General features: G+C 44.4%; 1 protein-coding gene across 6 annotated transcripts in view; it reads left to right on the forward strand.

Moving 5' to 3' along the window:
* The window catches only part of CTIF (cap binding complex dependent translation initiation factor), a 378,020-nt gene extending 365,221 nt beyond the window's left edge, over positions 1-12,799 (forward strand). For 4 of the 6 annotated variants that reach the window (XM_019518141.1, XM_019518143.1, XM_019518144.1 and 1 more), the window contains 2 exons: positions 3,003-3,056; positions 9,099-12,799. In XM_019518141.1, the coding sequence (XP_019373686.1) occupies positions 3,003-3,056; positions 9,099-9,314 (270 nt within the window). In that variant the 3' untranslated portion in view covers positions 9,315-12,799. The remainder of the gene's footprint in view (positions 1-3,002; positions 3,057-9,098) is intronic. The other 2 variants (XR_002097493.1, XR_002097494.1) reach the window with 2 other exon arrangements.
* Positions 12,800-17,012: the final 4,213 nt, after the last annotated feature.

A 17,012-nucleotide genomic window follows, 5' to 3' on the forward strand; every position in this document is an offset into this window, starting at 1 on the left:
AATCTGGGCAGCTAGACTATAATGAGACATGCATGCAGGATGGCACCAGCCACACATAAGGTAATGCCCTCTGGGTTATCCCAGCCCCCTGTACTGAGGGCTGTGCAGGTAGTCTCATTTATTCAGCAAAGCATTGTGTCATATTAGGTACATGAGGGAACCTCTGCATGGAAGGAGGTGAATAAAGACCTGTCTGGACTTCTGAATATAAGACTCATAGTCACTAAGTGAAAATTAGCTGGGTTGTATATGGACACAGGCCACATTAACCATCCCGTGCTATTAACCATTCAGTGACAGGGCAGGTAAAGCCAAACTTCTGTCTTTCCTACCTTGTTTTAGAGTCTCCATATGGCATGGATTACCTCTGTGTGTGGCATGCAACAGATTGTGGAGGGGACAGGCAGCACAGTGGCAGATATGGTAGGGAGCAGAAAGCAAAGCAGCAAATTAGGCAGGCGGCACAGGGGAGGAAGCAGAGAGCAGAGCAACAGATCAGGCAGGGAGCACAGGGCTGGGAGCAGAAAGTGGAGCAGCAGATTGGGAAGGGGATCAGAGTGGCAGTTGTAGAGGGTGCAAGTGTAATGTGTGGCATGCCTGCCAAAAGGCTTGACCCGCACTAATCTAGATAAAATGACAGAAGGAAATAAATATAAAGCCTCCATTTCTACAATCACTGTTCTGCAGTCTTCATCTGACAGGAACAAAAAAAACTAGGAGGAGAACTTGTGAATTTGCAACCCAGTTTTATCCTGCGCTAGGAAGTTGGTCTCTGCTAATTACCCAAGGAATATATTTCTAGACTATTGCTTATTTATGGTCATCCCTAATTGCAATTATTTTTGTTAGGTTTATTAAAAAACGGGAATACAGTTGAGAAGAATCTGTGAACTGTTTATGAGAACTTATCTCTGAGCATGTATGTGGCAGGGGCTTAACTAACATTTTCCAAACAACTCCACAAAAAGATAAACTTGGAAGAACTGGTGTGAACGTTCAAAAGCCTGGCTGAACCTTTGGCTGATGTGAGATATAACCCATGAACTAGGTGTTATAAACAGCATCTTCAAAGCAAACAAGGCCCAGTGTGTGCAAGAGGGAGAGAAAGAAGAGAAAGAAAAGAGAGAGAGAACTTTAAAGCCATGCTATGGCCTTTTGTTTCATTCTTTTCACCCAATATTTTCCATTTTAATCTTAGAACAAAAAAATCCATCTGAATAAAGGCAAAAGAGGGGGAAAAGATGGCGAGATTTAAAAAAGATAAGGCAGATTACCAATGCAGATATGAGTTCTTAGAGTGAGTCTGTACAGTTAAAGTCAGCTTAACAAAAGATGCTGATTGAAAGCCAATTTAATAACATTGTGCAACGTTGAATATGGACACTCTTAAATCAATGTAAACCTGATGTAGATCACTGTTGCTTGTACTGATAAATCGACAGGTACAACATTTCTATTTTAAATTGGTACAAGAGCCCATGTAAGTCTTTACCTGACTTTAAATCATTTTTAAACTGACTTAAAGCAGAACACGTGCAGCTTCTGTGCATACACAGCAATGCTGCCAGCTCTTGTGGTTTTATCATAAGTCTGATGACATTTGGAGTTTTTCATAAAGCCCCAGCTCATGCAGTTGGGTAATTAAGTGAGAAGTTCAGCTTCCACTAAAAAAATAAAAAACACCTAAAAGTCTAGCCCTTATGCTTGTCAAGAAAAGCTTGAAAGTGTAACGTGAGTGCACATGAAAGTTTATAAACCAGAAATCAAGTTTTAAAAGAACTAAAATTATTTTTTTTTTAAATCTGCTTTGAAACCAATATGATTATTTTTGAGGGACCTGACTCTTGCGCCCTGAACTAGGTGATACTAAAACAACCCTCAGTTTTGACGTTGGTGGATAGAGCAGCCTCTCCTTTACAAAGCACCCTGGGTTCAAAACATGTGACGAAGAATCTGCTGGGAAGCATTTGAAGGAGGTCATTCTTTAGCTTATTGTGGACGCTTGCCCTCAGAGTCCCTACACCATGCATGGCCTGTGGATATGTAAGGGGTTTGGGCTTCTCTTTAAAGTTGCACATGCCTATAAATTCTTTTTAAAAAGGAGGGGGTCGGGTTCTTGTTTGGGATAGGAATAGAAAAGGAAGAGCAGGGTCCAGGAGTAGTGCTAACAATGCATATTGGGGAACAGAGTGGGAAATGTAACTACCACATTATCAAGGTCCAGTACTGGCGATAGCATTCTGCTTTGATGCATTTCGTTCCCAGGCCTAGGAGACGAAATTCGCTGGGGAGCCCAGTGAAAATCCATCTCCCCATCTCTAGTCAACACTAGTGAGCTAGGAGGAAAATTTAATCTCATTGCAGAGATTTCCGTTCGCAGTTGGAAGCAGTTGCACTGGTATCAGTGAAGTGAGTCAGTACAAAATCAGGATAACAGGAGTAGTATCAATTCCTGTTGTATAAGAGGTAACGCTTGCTGCCTTGTGATTTTGTGCCTGTTCAAAATACTGGTCCTGAAAAGGAATAGAGAGGTCCAAGGTGGACATTAGCGTTCCCAGGGCTTTCTGAGTTGGTAAGGGCATCAATAGCTTTTCTCTAGTACAGGCTGAAAATGATCATCCAGCTGCTATCGAGCAGCCTGGGTTATGTGCATTTCCCTCTGTACAGTTACCTACATCATAAAATTAACCATTATCTAGCTAAAACTTACCTAAAAGTCTTTGCTCTAAAACTTGTATGTTCTGTTTTGCTTCATTGGTCTCATGGGAAGAAATGCTGATTATATTATTTTTCTGCATGTTGTCCTTGTTCCTCTTAATCTACACCAAAGATATCTTTTTCCTTCCATCCCAAAACTTTCTTCTTTTACTTCTGGGGTATCGTCAGTGCAGGCTGAAAGTTAGAAAAAGCATTCTGGCAGTAAAAGTATCGTAAGAGAACAGGAAAAGGGCATACTTTCCTCACTGTTCCTTCTGTTTTGTTTCTTTCCCCCTCTTTTGCAGTTGTTGCAATCTCAGGATGTGAAAGAAGACGCCGTCCTTTGCTGTTCCATGGAGGTAGGAATGAGCCCTTGGACTCCCTGATAGTCTGGACCTAAAGCCCCAGCCACTGTGCCTCTTGCCATTGTTTCCACCTGTGCCAGGTGGCACTAAAATGTCACAAAATCAGAATGGAAATCCTTTTTAACCTCCTTTATGCTTATTCTGCGTGTGGTGACACAAAAGCTGAGAGGTGGACAATCAGGCCCTCTGACTGTATTTTTTTTAATATGTTGGGTGTCTTTACACGTGTTCCTGGGGGGTGTGCTTTAATTAGAGCAGGTTTTGGTAGCCTCTGTAATTAAAGCGCCCACAGTGTTTCATGTATTCAGCATCCCACAATTCAAAATGGCGGTGAAGGCGCTTTAACTATTAATTAAACTAATTAAAGCACCCCCCACTGCCATCTTGAAGTGCGGGGACGCTGCCCGAGTATGCTTATGATCACGCTCGATTCATCGAATCTGCTCTGACGCGCTGTAATTTCATGCTGCCCGGCACATCTACACGCACCCGTTGGTGTTTATTGCAATGAGACACTGCACTGAAAACGAAACTGCTCGAAAAGAACATTGAAACCTTGCAGCCTCGTCACCTTGTACCGAGTGAGAGACCCAGGAAGAGGTGTAAAACCAAGATCCTCACCACCTGTTGTCATCAAAACTCCCATGACTCCTTTTCTAAGAACAGGGATGATAACATCATCATTAGCTGTATTTCCTCATGCTTGAGTGTTGCAGACTGGGTCCTTCAGCCCATGTTACCTTGTACTATGTGCTCCCCTCGCAAGCCAAATACTGGTATAGTCAAGCCAGGCCAGTGCTGGGTGGGGAAATTCTGAAGTAACACTGGTGATTCATAAGCTTATGAAAGGACATATATGACTTGGTGCCTGCAGTAGCCGGGGACTGGACTCAGTGACCCTGAAGGTCCTTTCCAGCTGAGGTTCCTATTCAGTAGCTATCACTCTTCCCAGGAGTCGGGACTGAATTAGTGCCTCACGTGGCCAGCATTGGCTTGCAGTTCCTGGAGGCATCATTATACATCTAGGGTATAAAGACAGTTCCCCAGCCCCTTCATACTTTACATGTGTGTTCATAAAGGTCCTGTTCACAGGACAATAAATGAGCATATGTAAAGGAATAAAAACACCACTGCCTGCTACATATCTACTGTTTTCAGTAGCCAAGCTAAAGCTTTGGATGTGGATGCAAAACTTACTCAAAGTCCTGTTGCCTATGCACCAGATTCTTGCTTAGAACATGGTTCCAGGAGATACTGAGCTGTCTTTAGATAGGGCTACAACCATTTCCTCCTTCAGGACATAGGTAGAGCAGACACTTCTTGCTCAGAAACTAATATTCCCCTTACCTGTCTCACTGGGATGGTTTATTTTCCTTGCCTCAAGATTTGTTCCCTTTTCAGTCCCTACTTCAGTCCTCCATTATTCCTTCCTCCATTATTCCTTCCTCCAACATACTGCTGCTTTAACCCAGTACTTTATACCCCTTGGATAGTGCAGCGCTTTGACTAGCAGGCATCACTCAAACACAGAGCACCTTATAGTATCCCATAGAGATTAGACAGACATCACCTTAGGCACACACAGTGCACTCTCATTCCCCATCCAGTCTGAGGCCCAGAATCTAAAATAGAAATCTCTGAAGTCACCACATGGCACACGAATGCTGCCATGCTACTAAATGGACCCTTGCTGGATTTTTATATTACACATACACATTTTCATTGAAAACAAACGTGATTAAAGCTGCAAAGTCAGATACTCAAAATGTTAGGGAAATACAAGAATTAAGTCTGTGTGTGGCCTTAAGTCATTGGCCTCGTGAAAGTAATTTGTTTGTTCACATAGCACACTCCCTTTTTCCCCCCAAATTAGCATGTGTTAAATGAGGAAACCAATTCTAAGCAGTTTGGCTAAGAGAAGAAACCTTTTTTTCTTCTTGTTTTCTTCCCCAAACAAGGCATATGTCTTAGCTGGGGGTATGTGGTTTATTTGCATGCTGCTTTTTCAACTGGACCCCTACCTCATGCAGGTGCAGACAGAAGTGACAATTTGTGCCCGATCTGGCCACAGAAAGTAGTTTATAGCTGTGACCAAACACAAGTGCACAGCTGCAGGCAGCTTCAAAAATGGCAGATCTGGTGAAAATTTGACCCCCTCATTGCATGAGATACAAGATAAAGACGTTTCAAAATGTAGCGTCTTCTGTAACATGTGTCTGCTGAGCTCCCAGCCTGTCTCTGTTTTCAAAATGGGAGGGGGGAAAGGGAGTGGAGGGAGTTCAGTCTGGGGGGTTTTCAGCCCCCCAGGAGGCTGGGGCAGGTGTAGTGGAGCACCGACTGGGGAGCCCCGAGAACGAGCTCCCTCCGCTGCCTTTCCCCACTCCCATTCTGAAAACAGCCAGCACTGGCAGAGACACTGGCCGTTGCTATAGGCAGTGTCATAGCAATGAAGTCTGGTGCCCAGAGCAAAGCCCACAGCGGCAGCCCGCCCTCACCCCACACACAGATCCGGGGGTACACGCCCCCCCCATGCTTGCCCAGGAGTGCATGAAGTGGCAGGAGCTGCCCTTCCCCTGTCCCCGTGCCCCCACAAACCTGCCACTCATGGCTCCATCTTGCACGCTGCCCCTGCTGGGCAGTGCTTGTTGGTGCCCCTTTGTTTTGGTGCCTGAGGTGATCACCCCAGTCACCACCCTGCTTGCTACAGCCCTGGCTATGGGAGTCTGGCTCCCAGCCAGTCCCCTTCCCCCTGGATCCAACAGTGAACTTCCGTTTGGTCTGGGCGAACGTTGTAACTCAGAGCGCTTTGCACAAATCGTTCTGAGTTACAGCTGGGACCTGCACTTCTGTCTGCACAGTCACTGTTCAACATTTTGTTTCCTCGTCCCTATTCAGGGTGGGACCCCATGCCTCACCTCCTGCTTGCTATTCAAGCTCTGCTCTGGAGACAGCATTGGGAACTTCCTCATGGACCTTTTAGTCACACTCACTGCTGTCATGTTAGAATTTATTACATTCATTTGTGAATTCACTTTCACAATACCTTTTGGAAACAAGGGGTTTTCATTATCCCTAGCTTACAGAAACATTAAGAGATTAAATTTAAAAAAGTTTCCAGTACTTCTGGTGCATGATTTGAGACACCCAGGACTTGTGTTTTCAAAACACGTAATATTTTCTAGCATTTGAAAATACAGCTCCCACTGACTTCCATTACAACCATGAGTGCTTAGCACTTCTGCAGGTAAGACCTCAAAGTCTCTAGCTGGGCACCCAGAACATGAGGAACGCACAGATCATGAACCCCTGTAAAAGGTGACATGTCCAGCCTCCCTTAGGCACTCTGTGGCAAAAGCAGGAATAGAAATAAGTTCTCCAAGGCAGCATTCACCTGCCTTAAACACAGACTTTCTCTCCCTGCAGTCCTCTCCCTCATTCATACCTCTGCAGTATGAGGCAGGGGTCCTACTGACAGCCTCTGTCACTGCACAGTCCAAGATCATCCCCAGCTTTGGTCCATCCTCTGCACTGAGGATGGGAAAAATAGTATGTGATCTTGTTATTAAAAAACAAGGACTTTCCTTTCCTTTTTCCCATGTCAATCCTTTTTACTTGCTCCTTCTTTATAAGCAACAGGCTTACTATGAGGAAGTCTCAAACAACTTTACTAACAGACCAGCCCCACCTGTAATTAGAGATGATCTTGATATGTCTTGGCAAAGGCAAGGTCTAGTATTCTGGAGACAGGCATTCTGGTCCCTGCTTTGCCTTGGGCTTTGTGTGAATTTAGACTAGGCAAGTGCCTTCCAAGTGACTTCTATACATCTAATTCTCCCTTTGCAAAATAGCTGTTACAAGACTTATCTTCCTTCCCCGCATGAATGAGCCAGTGTTTCTTAAGTGTCTCACCCTTATTAAGCTAGGTACAGACATTCAAAAAGCCCAGGGCATAATTGATTTAAGTTATGTGGCTTTCTGTAAGCAGCCTACTTTAGATCAGTAACGAACAGCACACACATTGTTAGACTGGGCGCCACCATTTTTAAACCAGTCTGCGTGTGCCGAAATTCTGTTCTCCTATGGGTATAAACTGCTTTTGAGTGCCGAATTTCTATTCTGTTACAGGTATAGACCATTTTCCGATCATTTATACCAATAAAAATGTAATGTCTGTACCTGGTCTTAATGTTGAGAATCTCATAACAGATAAGCACATGTTATTTCACAATGTGTGGAGTCTTACTAATATGAGACCTGCTTAGAGCACCAAATGAGTAAAACAGAGACGTGGAGAGAGACTGTGCCAGTCTGAAGTGTTTGATTTAGCAATTAGTGGGGTAGTGAGTCATACATTTATACACACACAAGTATATCACGTGTGTGTATGTATATAAACATGTGTACAGATATATGGATATAAATGAGTGTATTTTCATCTAGGCTAAGGCCCAACTTCTCTTTTTCACAGGCTCAGATTGTATCCTCAGCCTGAGCCGTGACTGTACAAAAACTGGCACTGATTTAAATACGGGTGTGGGCACATGAGTAAGCTGCTGCTGGATAAGGTGGCATGTGAATTTACAGCACATCAGCTACTCCACGACAATTGATAAGCACAGTGGTTGACTATGACGTAAAAGCAAGCACATGGGCTGTTGACTGGAATAGCTGATTCACCATAAATTTGCACCCTACCTTCCCTTGCATTACCTTGTTTCTGTTGTGCTGATACTCTTGGGCCATGTCCACACAAGCGTGGACGTTTGTTTCCCCAGGGACAAGAAGCAGCGACACACTATCTGCCACTAATTCATGTCCCTGAGGAGTGCCTGTGCCACGTGCCCTCTGGTGCACAGCAGGTTACCCCAAGTCAGGTGGGGGAGGCTGGGTCCAGCACTGGGCTGGGTCCAGCACTGGGCTAGCCCCAGCAGCCTTACCTGGGGACCTCCTGAGGCTGCAGCAGTGGTGATCCTGCTGCTCAGATCCTAGCTGGCAGCCGGTCTGTGGCACCAGCCAGCCAGGCTCCAGTTTTGGGTGGAGTGCAATGCCCCTATGTGCGCTGCTCAGCCTTTTTTTTTTGCACAGGTTTTTTTTTCCACCCCCAGCCCTGCCCCATGCTGCTACCTTGCAGCACAAAGAACAACTGAATGTGTGGTATGTAGCACAGCAGACGTGTCTGCAGCACCACATACCGCACGGCCGCGCTCATCTGGACGCAGCCTTAGAGTGTATTTTTAAACCTTTCTCAATCAAACCTGCACAGGGTTGGGCACAGATACTTCCTAGGGTTTAGCTTAATTTGTTTTATACAGCATTAAGATGGACTAAAACAAGCCACTTTCAGAGTGTCGTTAGGGCATTCACATGCAAACCTGTTGCCATTTAACAGAATTGTGCCGTTTTGTTACACTGGTGCAAATCTGGATGTAGGCAAGGTCTAAACTGCGGGTGCTACCCTGGCAAGAGGCACCTCAGTGGGATTGGTACCCGTACCCAGACAGGTCAGGCTGCCTGATGATTTGCCCTCGTGTTTCAGCTGCAGGTGCTAATGAAGGTGATGCCTTTGCCTGTCGGAAAGATGGCTGCACTTTTGGATGTCAGCCCCAGTAGGCAAATATTTTCTCCTTATTGTGGAATGCCATTCACTGTAGTATCCACAAGCCTGGGAGTTGTTATATGACAGCAAACAGCAGACCATCTGCAGCTCCTCTACTGCGTTTCTCTACAGCAAGCATCCCTCTTTCAGTGGTGCCATATGCCTGCATGTAGCTCTGCATTTTGCTCTTTAATAATTTACAAGCTTATTTGCAAGCAGGCAAGCTCTCCAGGAGGATCTCCACAAAGTGACAGATTCTCTGTTAGCCTTGCTCTGATTGGCCAAGCCGCCTATTTCCTCCCCCCCCCCGGCTCCAAGCCCAACAAGCCCCAGCTGACACCTTCGTTGCAACCAGGAGAGTTTTAAAACTCCACAATAATAAAAGCCAGCGTGGCGACTTGCACTTTAACACGCAACTTTTGACCCTTCTCTCTTGACAGCTGCAAAGCACAGGCCGGCTGCTGGAGGAGCAGCTGCCCGAGATGATGACAGAGCTGCTGGCGATAGCACGCGACAAGATGCTGTGCCCCTCGGAGTCCATGCTGACACGGTCCCTCCTCCTCGAGGTCATCGAGCTGCACGCCAACAACTGGAACCCCCTGACGCCCACCATCACACAGTACTACAACAAGACAATCCAGAAACTGACAGCCTGAGAAGGAAGGGAGGTGGGGGAGGACGGAAAGGAGCAGGAAGAAGACATGCACCTTAAAAGGAAACAGGAAAGGACTGTGCTACAAATTGATCAGCTACTGGAGAGGGAGAAGCAAGACCCTTTACGATTCAATACCTAAGAAGACAAAACGCCAGCATGCTTAAGAATATGTTCGTGGGGGTGGGGGGAGAAGCATGTTTCTTCTCAGCTGTGTTGCCAAGTGCCAGCCCTCTTCCCCGCCGTGTTTTTGTTTTAGGTTTCTTTTATTAAACCATTGCTCATGCAGCAGTGCATCCCGCCGTGTCATTGTCTGGCTTCAGAAAAGAACATGGAGAATTTGAAAAGCGAGTGGAAGTGCAGGCGAGGATTGTTTTCACACCATTCTCTTGGCTTGCACTGGCCAACTGGCAGGAGACAACGTGCAGCAGATGTCTTGGGAGGACAAAGCAAGACACGTTCCACTCCAGACGCTGGTAATTGACGGCTTTTGTCAAGCGGAGCTTGCTTTCTTTTTTTTTCTTTTTGTACCCTCCTCTTGTCTTCAACTTTTTCTCCCCCACCCATGCCCTTCAAAATCTGATGCTAGACTAGGACTTCACACCAGATGAATTTTCATTTGCACTGGGTTTTCTTTCTCTTTGCTCTTTTGTTTTGCTTTTTTTTAAATGAACAGTTGCTATCAACTTTAAAACAAGAAAACAACTTTATGATGTGAGCCCGTGAGTGGGGCGCACAAAGATGCTAAATTAAAAGGAGAAGTCAAAACAAAATAAAATAAAAAAAGCCACTTTAGACGTGCCCTAGCCACAGACATCTTGCCAGTAGCCTGTTACGGTAATTGAAAAACGTGCGCTCTGTGCTGGGAACTCGAAGAAACACAGGAATTCTGCAGCCGTTTGCTGTTGCTGTTAAAGACTCGATATCCCGCATCCACTACGCTATAAGCCGTTTTTGTTTGTTTGTTTGTTTGTTTTTCGTTTGTTTAAAAAGTGCTTTATTGTAATTAAAGTCACAGTTGTAATTATACAGTTAAACCTGGCCCATTATAGTTGGGCCTAATAATATACAGGGTGAGGGGGGAAATGAAGACTTGAAATTCATCTTTGGAAACCAATAAATAGACGACAGCAAGTTATATGGCATTTGTAAGGGAAAGACAAAAGAAAAGCCAAAAAATATAGGTTTCTAGTTTGGCTTCTGACTAGCTTAAGTTTCCTAATGAGTGTGTCTAGGTTGGTATTACATAGATGTGGAAGTAGAAAGGTGAGGCTTCCCGCTCTTCGCATCCCTTGAAGGACTATCTTTTAATCAGTGTAACTCCCGGGCAGAGTGTGCTCCACGTGGTGTGTTTCTTTCCCCAAAATAAGTGTTAGGAGAAGAGCAATATGAATGTCTAGAGACAGATGTTGGAGGTAGCAAAAGGAGGAGGCCTACCCCACTGGAGTTGTCTGTGTGCGCCCAGTCCAGTGAGGCTACAAATCTGTCAAAGCCCCAGCAAAGGACCTGCATGCAACAGTTGATGCCTTTAGCTTTACGGGGGTCTCCAGTTTAATCCTGGGTGTGTCAGTCAAAACAGAGGGTGTCGCATACAGGGAGGCTTGTGTGGGATTTGAATTGCCGTGTCCATCGAGTGTCCAGTCTGCAAAGGGTGCACCCTCAGCTAGGGAACATTGATGAGTCTTTAGCTAAAGCTGTGGTGGCTCATGCTTTTAGCCTTCGGGGTTCCCAGTTCAATCCCAAATTGCCTGCCCAGATGAGTTTTATTAGTATTAGAGACATTGTGAGCCCCTGTATAGGGAAGCTGTCGTCAGGAGTGTAAGCATCATATTGACTAGATTAGGGTTAGTGGATGCAGAACTGTATCTACCCAAGGGCGCTCAGTGACGCTGACACCAATGAACCTGAACTGTCTGGACAATGGGGGAAGCATTTTCAAAACTCCCCCCGTGCAGTCAGGCCTACAGGGAGGAGAGAGACCACTGATTTGAGGCGACTAGGAAGAAGGCAAACAGTATGTATGTAGCATGTGTTATTAGGATGAGACAGTCTTAAAATAAGGAGTAGTTTTGAAGCACACACAAATTTGGCAGCTTCTGAGCATTCGGTACCTTTATTTCATAAAGACTCCATGCTCTACCAGGTGTGTGATTTCTGAGAAGAGCAAAGCTCCCCACTAAACCTTTCCATGAGGCCTGATCCTGCAGTGGGGTGAAACCTTTAATTTCCAGTGAAGTCCATGGACCTTGTGGATGCTCAGTACTGCCCAGAAAGCACTTAGTGACCTAAGGATCTGATTCCCAATGTATAGGCCAAGGCAAGTGATTTGGGAGAGTGTGGTATTTATTTGTTTGGGGTCAGAGCATTTTTAACCACACTTTTAAGACCTGTTAACTAGTTTTGGATTATTTTTGGAGACGGAAATCTTTTCTGGTCCAGCATTTGAAATGTGCTTTGAAGTCACTTATTTTGGCAGTGTTGTATTGGTAAAGAGGGACTGCCAGGCCATTACTTCACTTCCTAAACGGTGACCAGGAAATGATGTCAGGGCTTGGTGGTTTCCTTATTTGCTTCTTTATTGATGCTTTTACTTACTAAATCACTTCTGGTGCTTACTTGATGAAGTCTAACAGAAATGAAGAGAGGAATTTCCCTGTATTTGTTCAGGGCACATTACAGAGGAAAGCTAGAAGGTGAAGCTGGAATAGATAACCGTCCTCCCATACACATGCCACCTGACCACAGCCCCCCACATCAGGTGGATCAGGCAGTGATCATTAATTCCTGTATAACCTTCCCACAATTGCATTGCTGCAACAGGTCTAGAAAACACTCTTGGGAAATCCATTTCAGTGTTTATAACACGCACAAATTATTTTCCAAAAGGCAGTTTGTGGTTTGGGCTACTGATCACCGCTTGAAATACGTTGGGGGTAGTGGCATAGTCCATTTTTTTTCTCTACGTTCCTCTTATTATTCAATTTACTTTCCTTTCCCCTGGTAATGACAACACATACGGATATGGCAGGCCCACCCCACCTCATGGAAACAGTACAATTCCTAATTAAAAACAAGGCCTGAACACAAGCCCCCAGATCCAGACCGCCAGCAGCTGCAGGGCAAAGCAGATCTAAAACTAAGCTCTGCAACTGAGACCCATCCCTTCTTCCACTAGGTTTAATTTTTGCCAGCTTGTTGAGAAGAATAAAGATTCAATCCAGATCTTTTTTGGATGTTCAGGATGTTTTATGGAGGCGTAAAAGAAAATCAGATCCGTCTGTGACTTGAGGAAAAAAAATTACATGTGGGAAGCCAAGTTTGAGGGCAGAAATTTCCAACAGAGAAAATGCCACAGGAGGAGAAGAGATTTGTTTCATGATTCGCAACTATTTGAACTTTTCAGCTGATGGTCGGCTGGGTGTTTTCGAAGGCACATATGAAGCAAGGGAAAACAGCAGGAAACAGGAACTTCAATTGTAATGTCTCCAAGAAAGAAAGAAAAATCCATGATTCAACTGTGAAACAATTCTCTAATGTTGCTGGGCTTCTCTAGAAAGATTGATTTCTGTTCTAGAATTGACCAGGGCTGACTGGCAAGTTAGCACTTCTTCCCTGAGTTACATTGGGAAACGAGAAGTATTGTCATAGCAGAGGCATGAATGTTGTGTCTCGGATAGTCGTGAGAGGTTGGACTTTATAGGACCAACGAGGTTCAGCAACATTATAAGCATCTGCGTTGTATATTTTGACTCAAACCCTCCATAAATATCTGCTCCCTGAGGACCCATTCTTTGGGATATGGAAGAAGTGATCATTTCAGACTGAACGGAGCACAGCCTCACAAAATTTCAGTTTTTTAGGACTCCAGGCACAAAATCTATTTTCCCTTTTCCTGTCAGGATGGTACAAACTGAAGGCAAAGATTGGTTTGTTTGTTTTTTTAATAAAGAAAATTATCCTGGATGAATAAAATGAGATCCTTTGACCCTAGGTGACTTCCTGCCCTTGGGGCAGGGGGCTGGACTCGATGATCTCCCGAGGTCCCTTCCAGCCCTAGTGTCTATGAATTTTTCAAGGTTGATCTAGTGTCATGGAGGCTTCCAATGTGTGGCTGGTACGCAGTTGAGTGTTGGCTTGCTTTGTCAGCCACTCAGCATCACTATTTAAGCAGTTTTCCCGATTCAGTTGCTGCTCCTTGTTCCAGAATAAAGTGGGGGGAGAATTAGATTTTGTTTTGATTTTTTTTAAGGGGAAACAGAGACCAAAAGACTGGCACGAGCCGAACCCTAATGGGAAACACGTACCATGATCAAACATGATGGTAGGTTGGAGTACTAGTGCCTCTGATCACCACCGCCCTCACCTCCTATTCCTCCAGGCCCTACCAGTAAGCTTGCCAATGTTTGTGGCTTCTGTCTTCCACCTGATACAATCCCACCGTTTCCTGTTCGACCTTTGAATGTATCGAAGGAAGAAAATGGAAAACCCCAGAGGAGAACTGGATATTGCATTCCCAAGACCTTGAATTCTCACCTAGTCGCTGGCAATTTTCTTGAAGCATTAAGAGGCAAAGCCAAGCCACGTGGCAGTCATTCTGTTTAAGTGCTTCCCCACTGCCCACCCTAAGGTTTATTCATTGCTTGCCTTTAATAGAGAAGGCCTTCTACCTGCGGCCCGGCACCCAGGAACACTGGCTCAATGGATTCGGCCCCTTGCTTTGTTCTGCAGTTCTGGGATTTCTCCCAACCTTCCTTGGACAATGTCTAAAAACTACTTGTGATGTGGAAACCATCTTTTTAATGATTGTGATTTATATCCAACATTTAATTAACGTATGTTCATTCTGCCATTAACTGCTTTGTAATTTGGTATTTTGATTGCGCCATCAATATATGTGAATCTAAATGTTGACTGAAAATGTATTTTTTTCCCTGGAATTATAAACACCACCAATCCTATCTTTTTCAAGTCCATGAGTAACTGTCAGATGTACATGTGATGTTACTAACCACTGAACAGTATTGCTAGGGAATGAAGGAAACGGCACAACATAGCTTTGCTCTTAATCTAAGGTTGGTGACAACTTGTTGTTTCCAGGTTTCTAGAATATCTGGAAACTGTCCACCATTCGGATGTGAAGATGTCACCAGTATCACCAGTATCTCACTGGTGTAATTAGCATCCTATAAGATGCTCTGTGTTGGGAGACTCCTGTACCAGGGAGGTAGCTGGATACAGTATCATGAATCCATGAGATGTCTGTAAAGCAGAGGACTGGTTTTTACATGTTTGTGTTTCATTGTAAGAAAAATTCAACATGAGCTTTTTTGGCTTTCTTTAAAGACTGCAAATTTTTAGTGTCTATTCAAATAACCTCCTGAAGGAGTATGAGCAACTGTTTCTGTTTCTGTTAGGCAATGGGAAGTATCCACCTTTGTACTCTTCTCAGTAAAAATAGTTGACAGACTTGTTCCCTGAGGACTAAACCAGCTCAGAGTAGGGAGAGTGTACTTAGATGCACTGGGGCAAAACTTCAGCTGGTGTAAGTCAGAATAGCTTCTTTGTAGAGATGGCATTTTACACCAGCAGAGCATCACGCCCTTCATATACAAGCCATTGAAATGGTCTTGCTTTCTCCCTTGGGAGACATCCCCTCATTTGCAATCTGCAGCAGATCCAGGTTGAGACCAGCAGCAGCGGTGTTGGAAGGCCCCTGAGATGCTACTGGGGCTAGGCACAAACTGTTTTCTGAACAATACAGCAACTACATTTGCCATCAGGGTGGAGGAGGAGGGGGAGAGCTCAAATGAAGAACAGATTTGTGGAGTCCTCTGCTCTAGCATGGTTAGCTGTCTGCCCAGAGTCTATATGGCATGTGATTAGACTGGTTTCCTAGTGAAATTATTTCCGAGCCAAAGGTTTTAGTTTTCCGCAATGTAACTTGTTTTTTTTCTCTCCCATGAGATTTCACCACTGTTTGGAGAAAACTCATTTATATGAAGGGTGAAGACTGAAGGGGGTGAAACCAGTAAAGTAAGCAATGTGCTTGGATCTCTCTCTTCCCCCAAAGGAGCTTAATTAGTATCTATTCTTGGCATGATGAATAACTATGAAAGAAAAATTGTCAGAAGACCCTATGATTTATTTTCATACTTATTTTTACAGTATCCCTCACTTGGAAGTCTCTCAAAATCTTAAATTTGTTTTTTATTTCCCCTGTGGGTATTTTATAGATTTACACTAATTTTGCTCTTCTCAGTTAGTTATTATCCCAACCAGTTGGGTACTTCTCTGATCTTCAGGAAAAATAACACTAAAGTTTTTCCAAGTCCAGTGTCAAAAGCAAAAGGAGCTGTGGTTTCCCTCAGAATGCAGTTACGCTAACAAGTAATTGGGGGGGGGAGGCAGGGGAGTGTATTTATTGCATTTGAAAAGCAATATTTTTAATTTAATCATTTATCGTATTTGTTAAACTAAGCGCTTTAAAAAAAAGAAAACATACTTTTCGGGGGGGCGGGGGGCAACAGTCTAGATGTTCCTACTAGAGAAAAAGAAAACCACCATTATTTTCAGCATTTCAGTGACTGTTAAACACGGGAGACGATGACTCTCCGAGACAATTCTGTCTTGTTTCTACAACATCCAGCACCACTGTATGCTATAAAATACATCATCTGAGTAATAAATGTTTAAAGCTTGACATTTCACCATCTCTGTTGATATGTGGTATCAGTTTTGATGGTCTACAAGGTTTTTATCATTGTTTAGCTTGGAACAAAGTATGGAAGAAAAGGAAGATGTTTAAAAAAAAAGTGGTTAAAACTGCCAAGGAAGGATTGATTTCCTCCCGTTGTGGTTTGCTACAGCAGTGGGCTGCGCACCTGATCTGCTCACAGGCCAGCCCCTCTGGGGGCTCCAACCTGAGGGGTCCAGGTGGAAAACCGAGGTGCTCAGCACCTCACATGATCAGACGTTAAAAAGTTGGATCCTGCTCCCATTGAAATCATCGGTGTGTTGCCAACAGGAACAGGTTTGGGCCGTAAGGGCTCTACCCAGTGCCTGCCGAAGTCAGTGTGAAGACTACAGTGAGTACTGCTTCCAGACCCTACTGAACTGATCCTGTTCCCCACAACGAAACAGTGCAGGGGCATCCAAAGCTATACCCATGAGAGTCTTTCTTTCCCTGCTCCTGTTAAATGAGTAGCATGACTAAATACCTCAGCAGAAGGGTTTGGTTTGGTTTGGTTTGGTTTGGTTTGGTTTGGTTCGGTTCGGTTCCTTTGGGGAAGGGGAGGCCGTTGCACATTTTTGTTGCTGTTGTAAGAGTCTGCATTTTAATATATGCAAAAACTCACTTGCTGAAACTATCATTTTTATTATACTGCGGTTCATCTAAACGGATGACAAATAGTGCAACTATTATGGTGAATTGTGATATTAATCACAGAATAAATATTGAAATCAATATTTAGACCCTTCCTTTGCCTCCTCCTTTGGCCACGCTTTGCAGAGGGTGGTTTCTGGTTTTGCAGTATTAGTGATCCCCTGATGAGAAGCACGCCTGAGCTACAGAAAAGAAGATAGCGGCCCCCTACGCACAACACGTCAGCGCCTAGCGGGTGTCTGCCACACTGCTGGCTCCCCATAAAGCAGACACTAACCTCAGATCAGAAGTTGGACCCCAGTCACAAGTCACGTAAGT

This window comes from Gavialis gangeticus, unplaced genomic scaffold, assembly GCF_001723915.1.
Source record: "Gavialis gangeticus isolate Ggan-Ray unplaced genomic scaffold, GavGan_comp1, whole genome shotgun sequence".
Lineage (NCBI taxonomy): Eukaryota > Metazoa > Chordata > Crocodylia > Gavialidae > Gavialis > Gavialis gangeticus.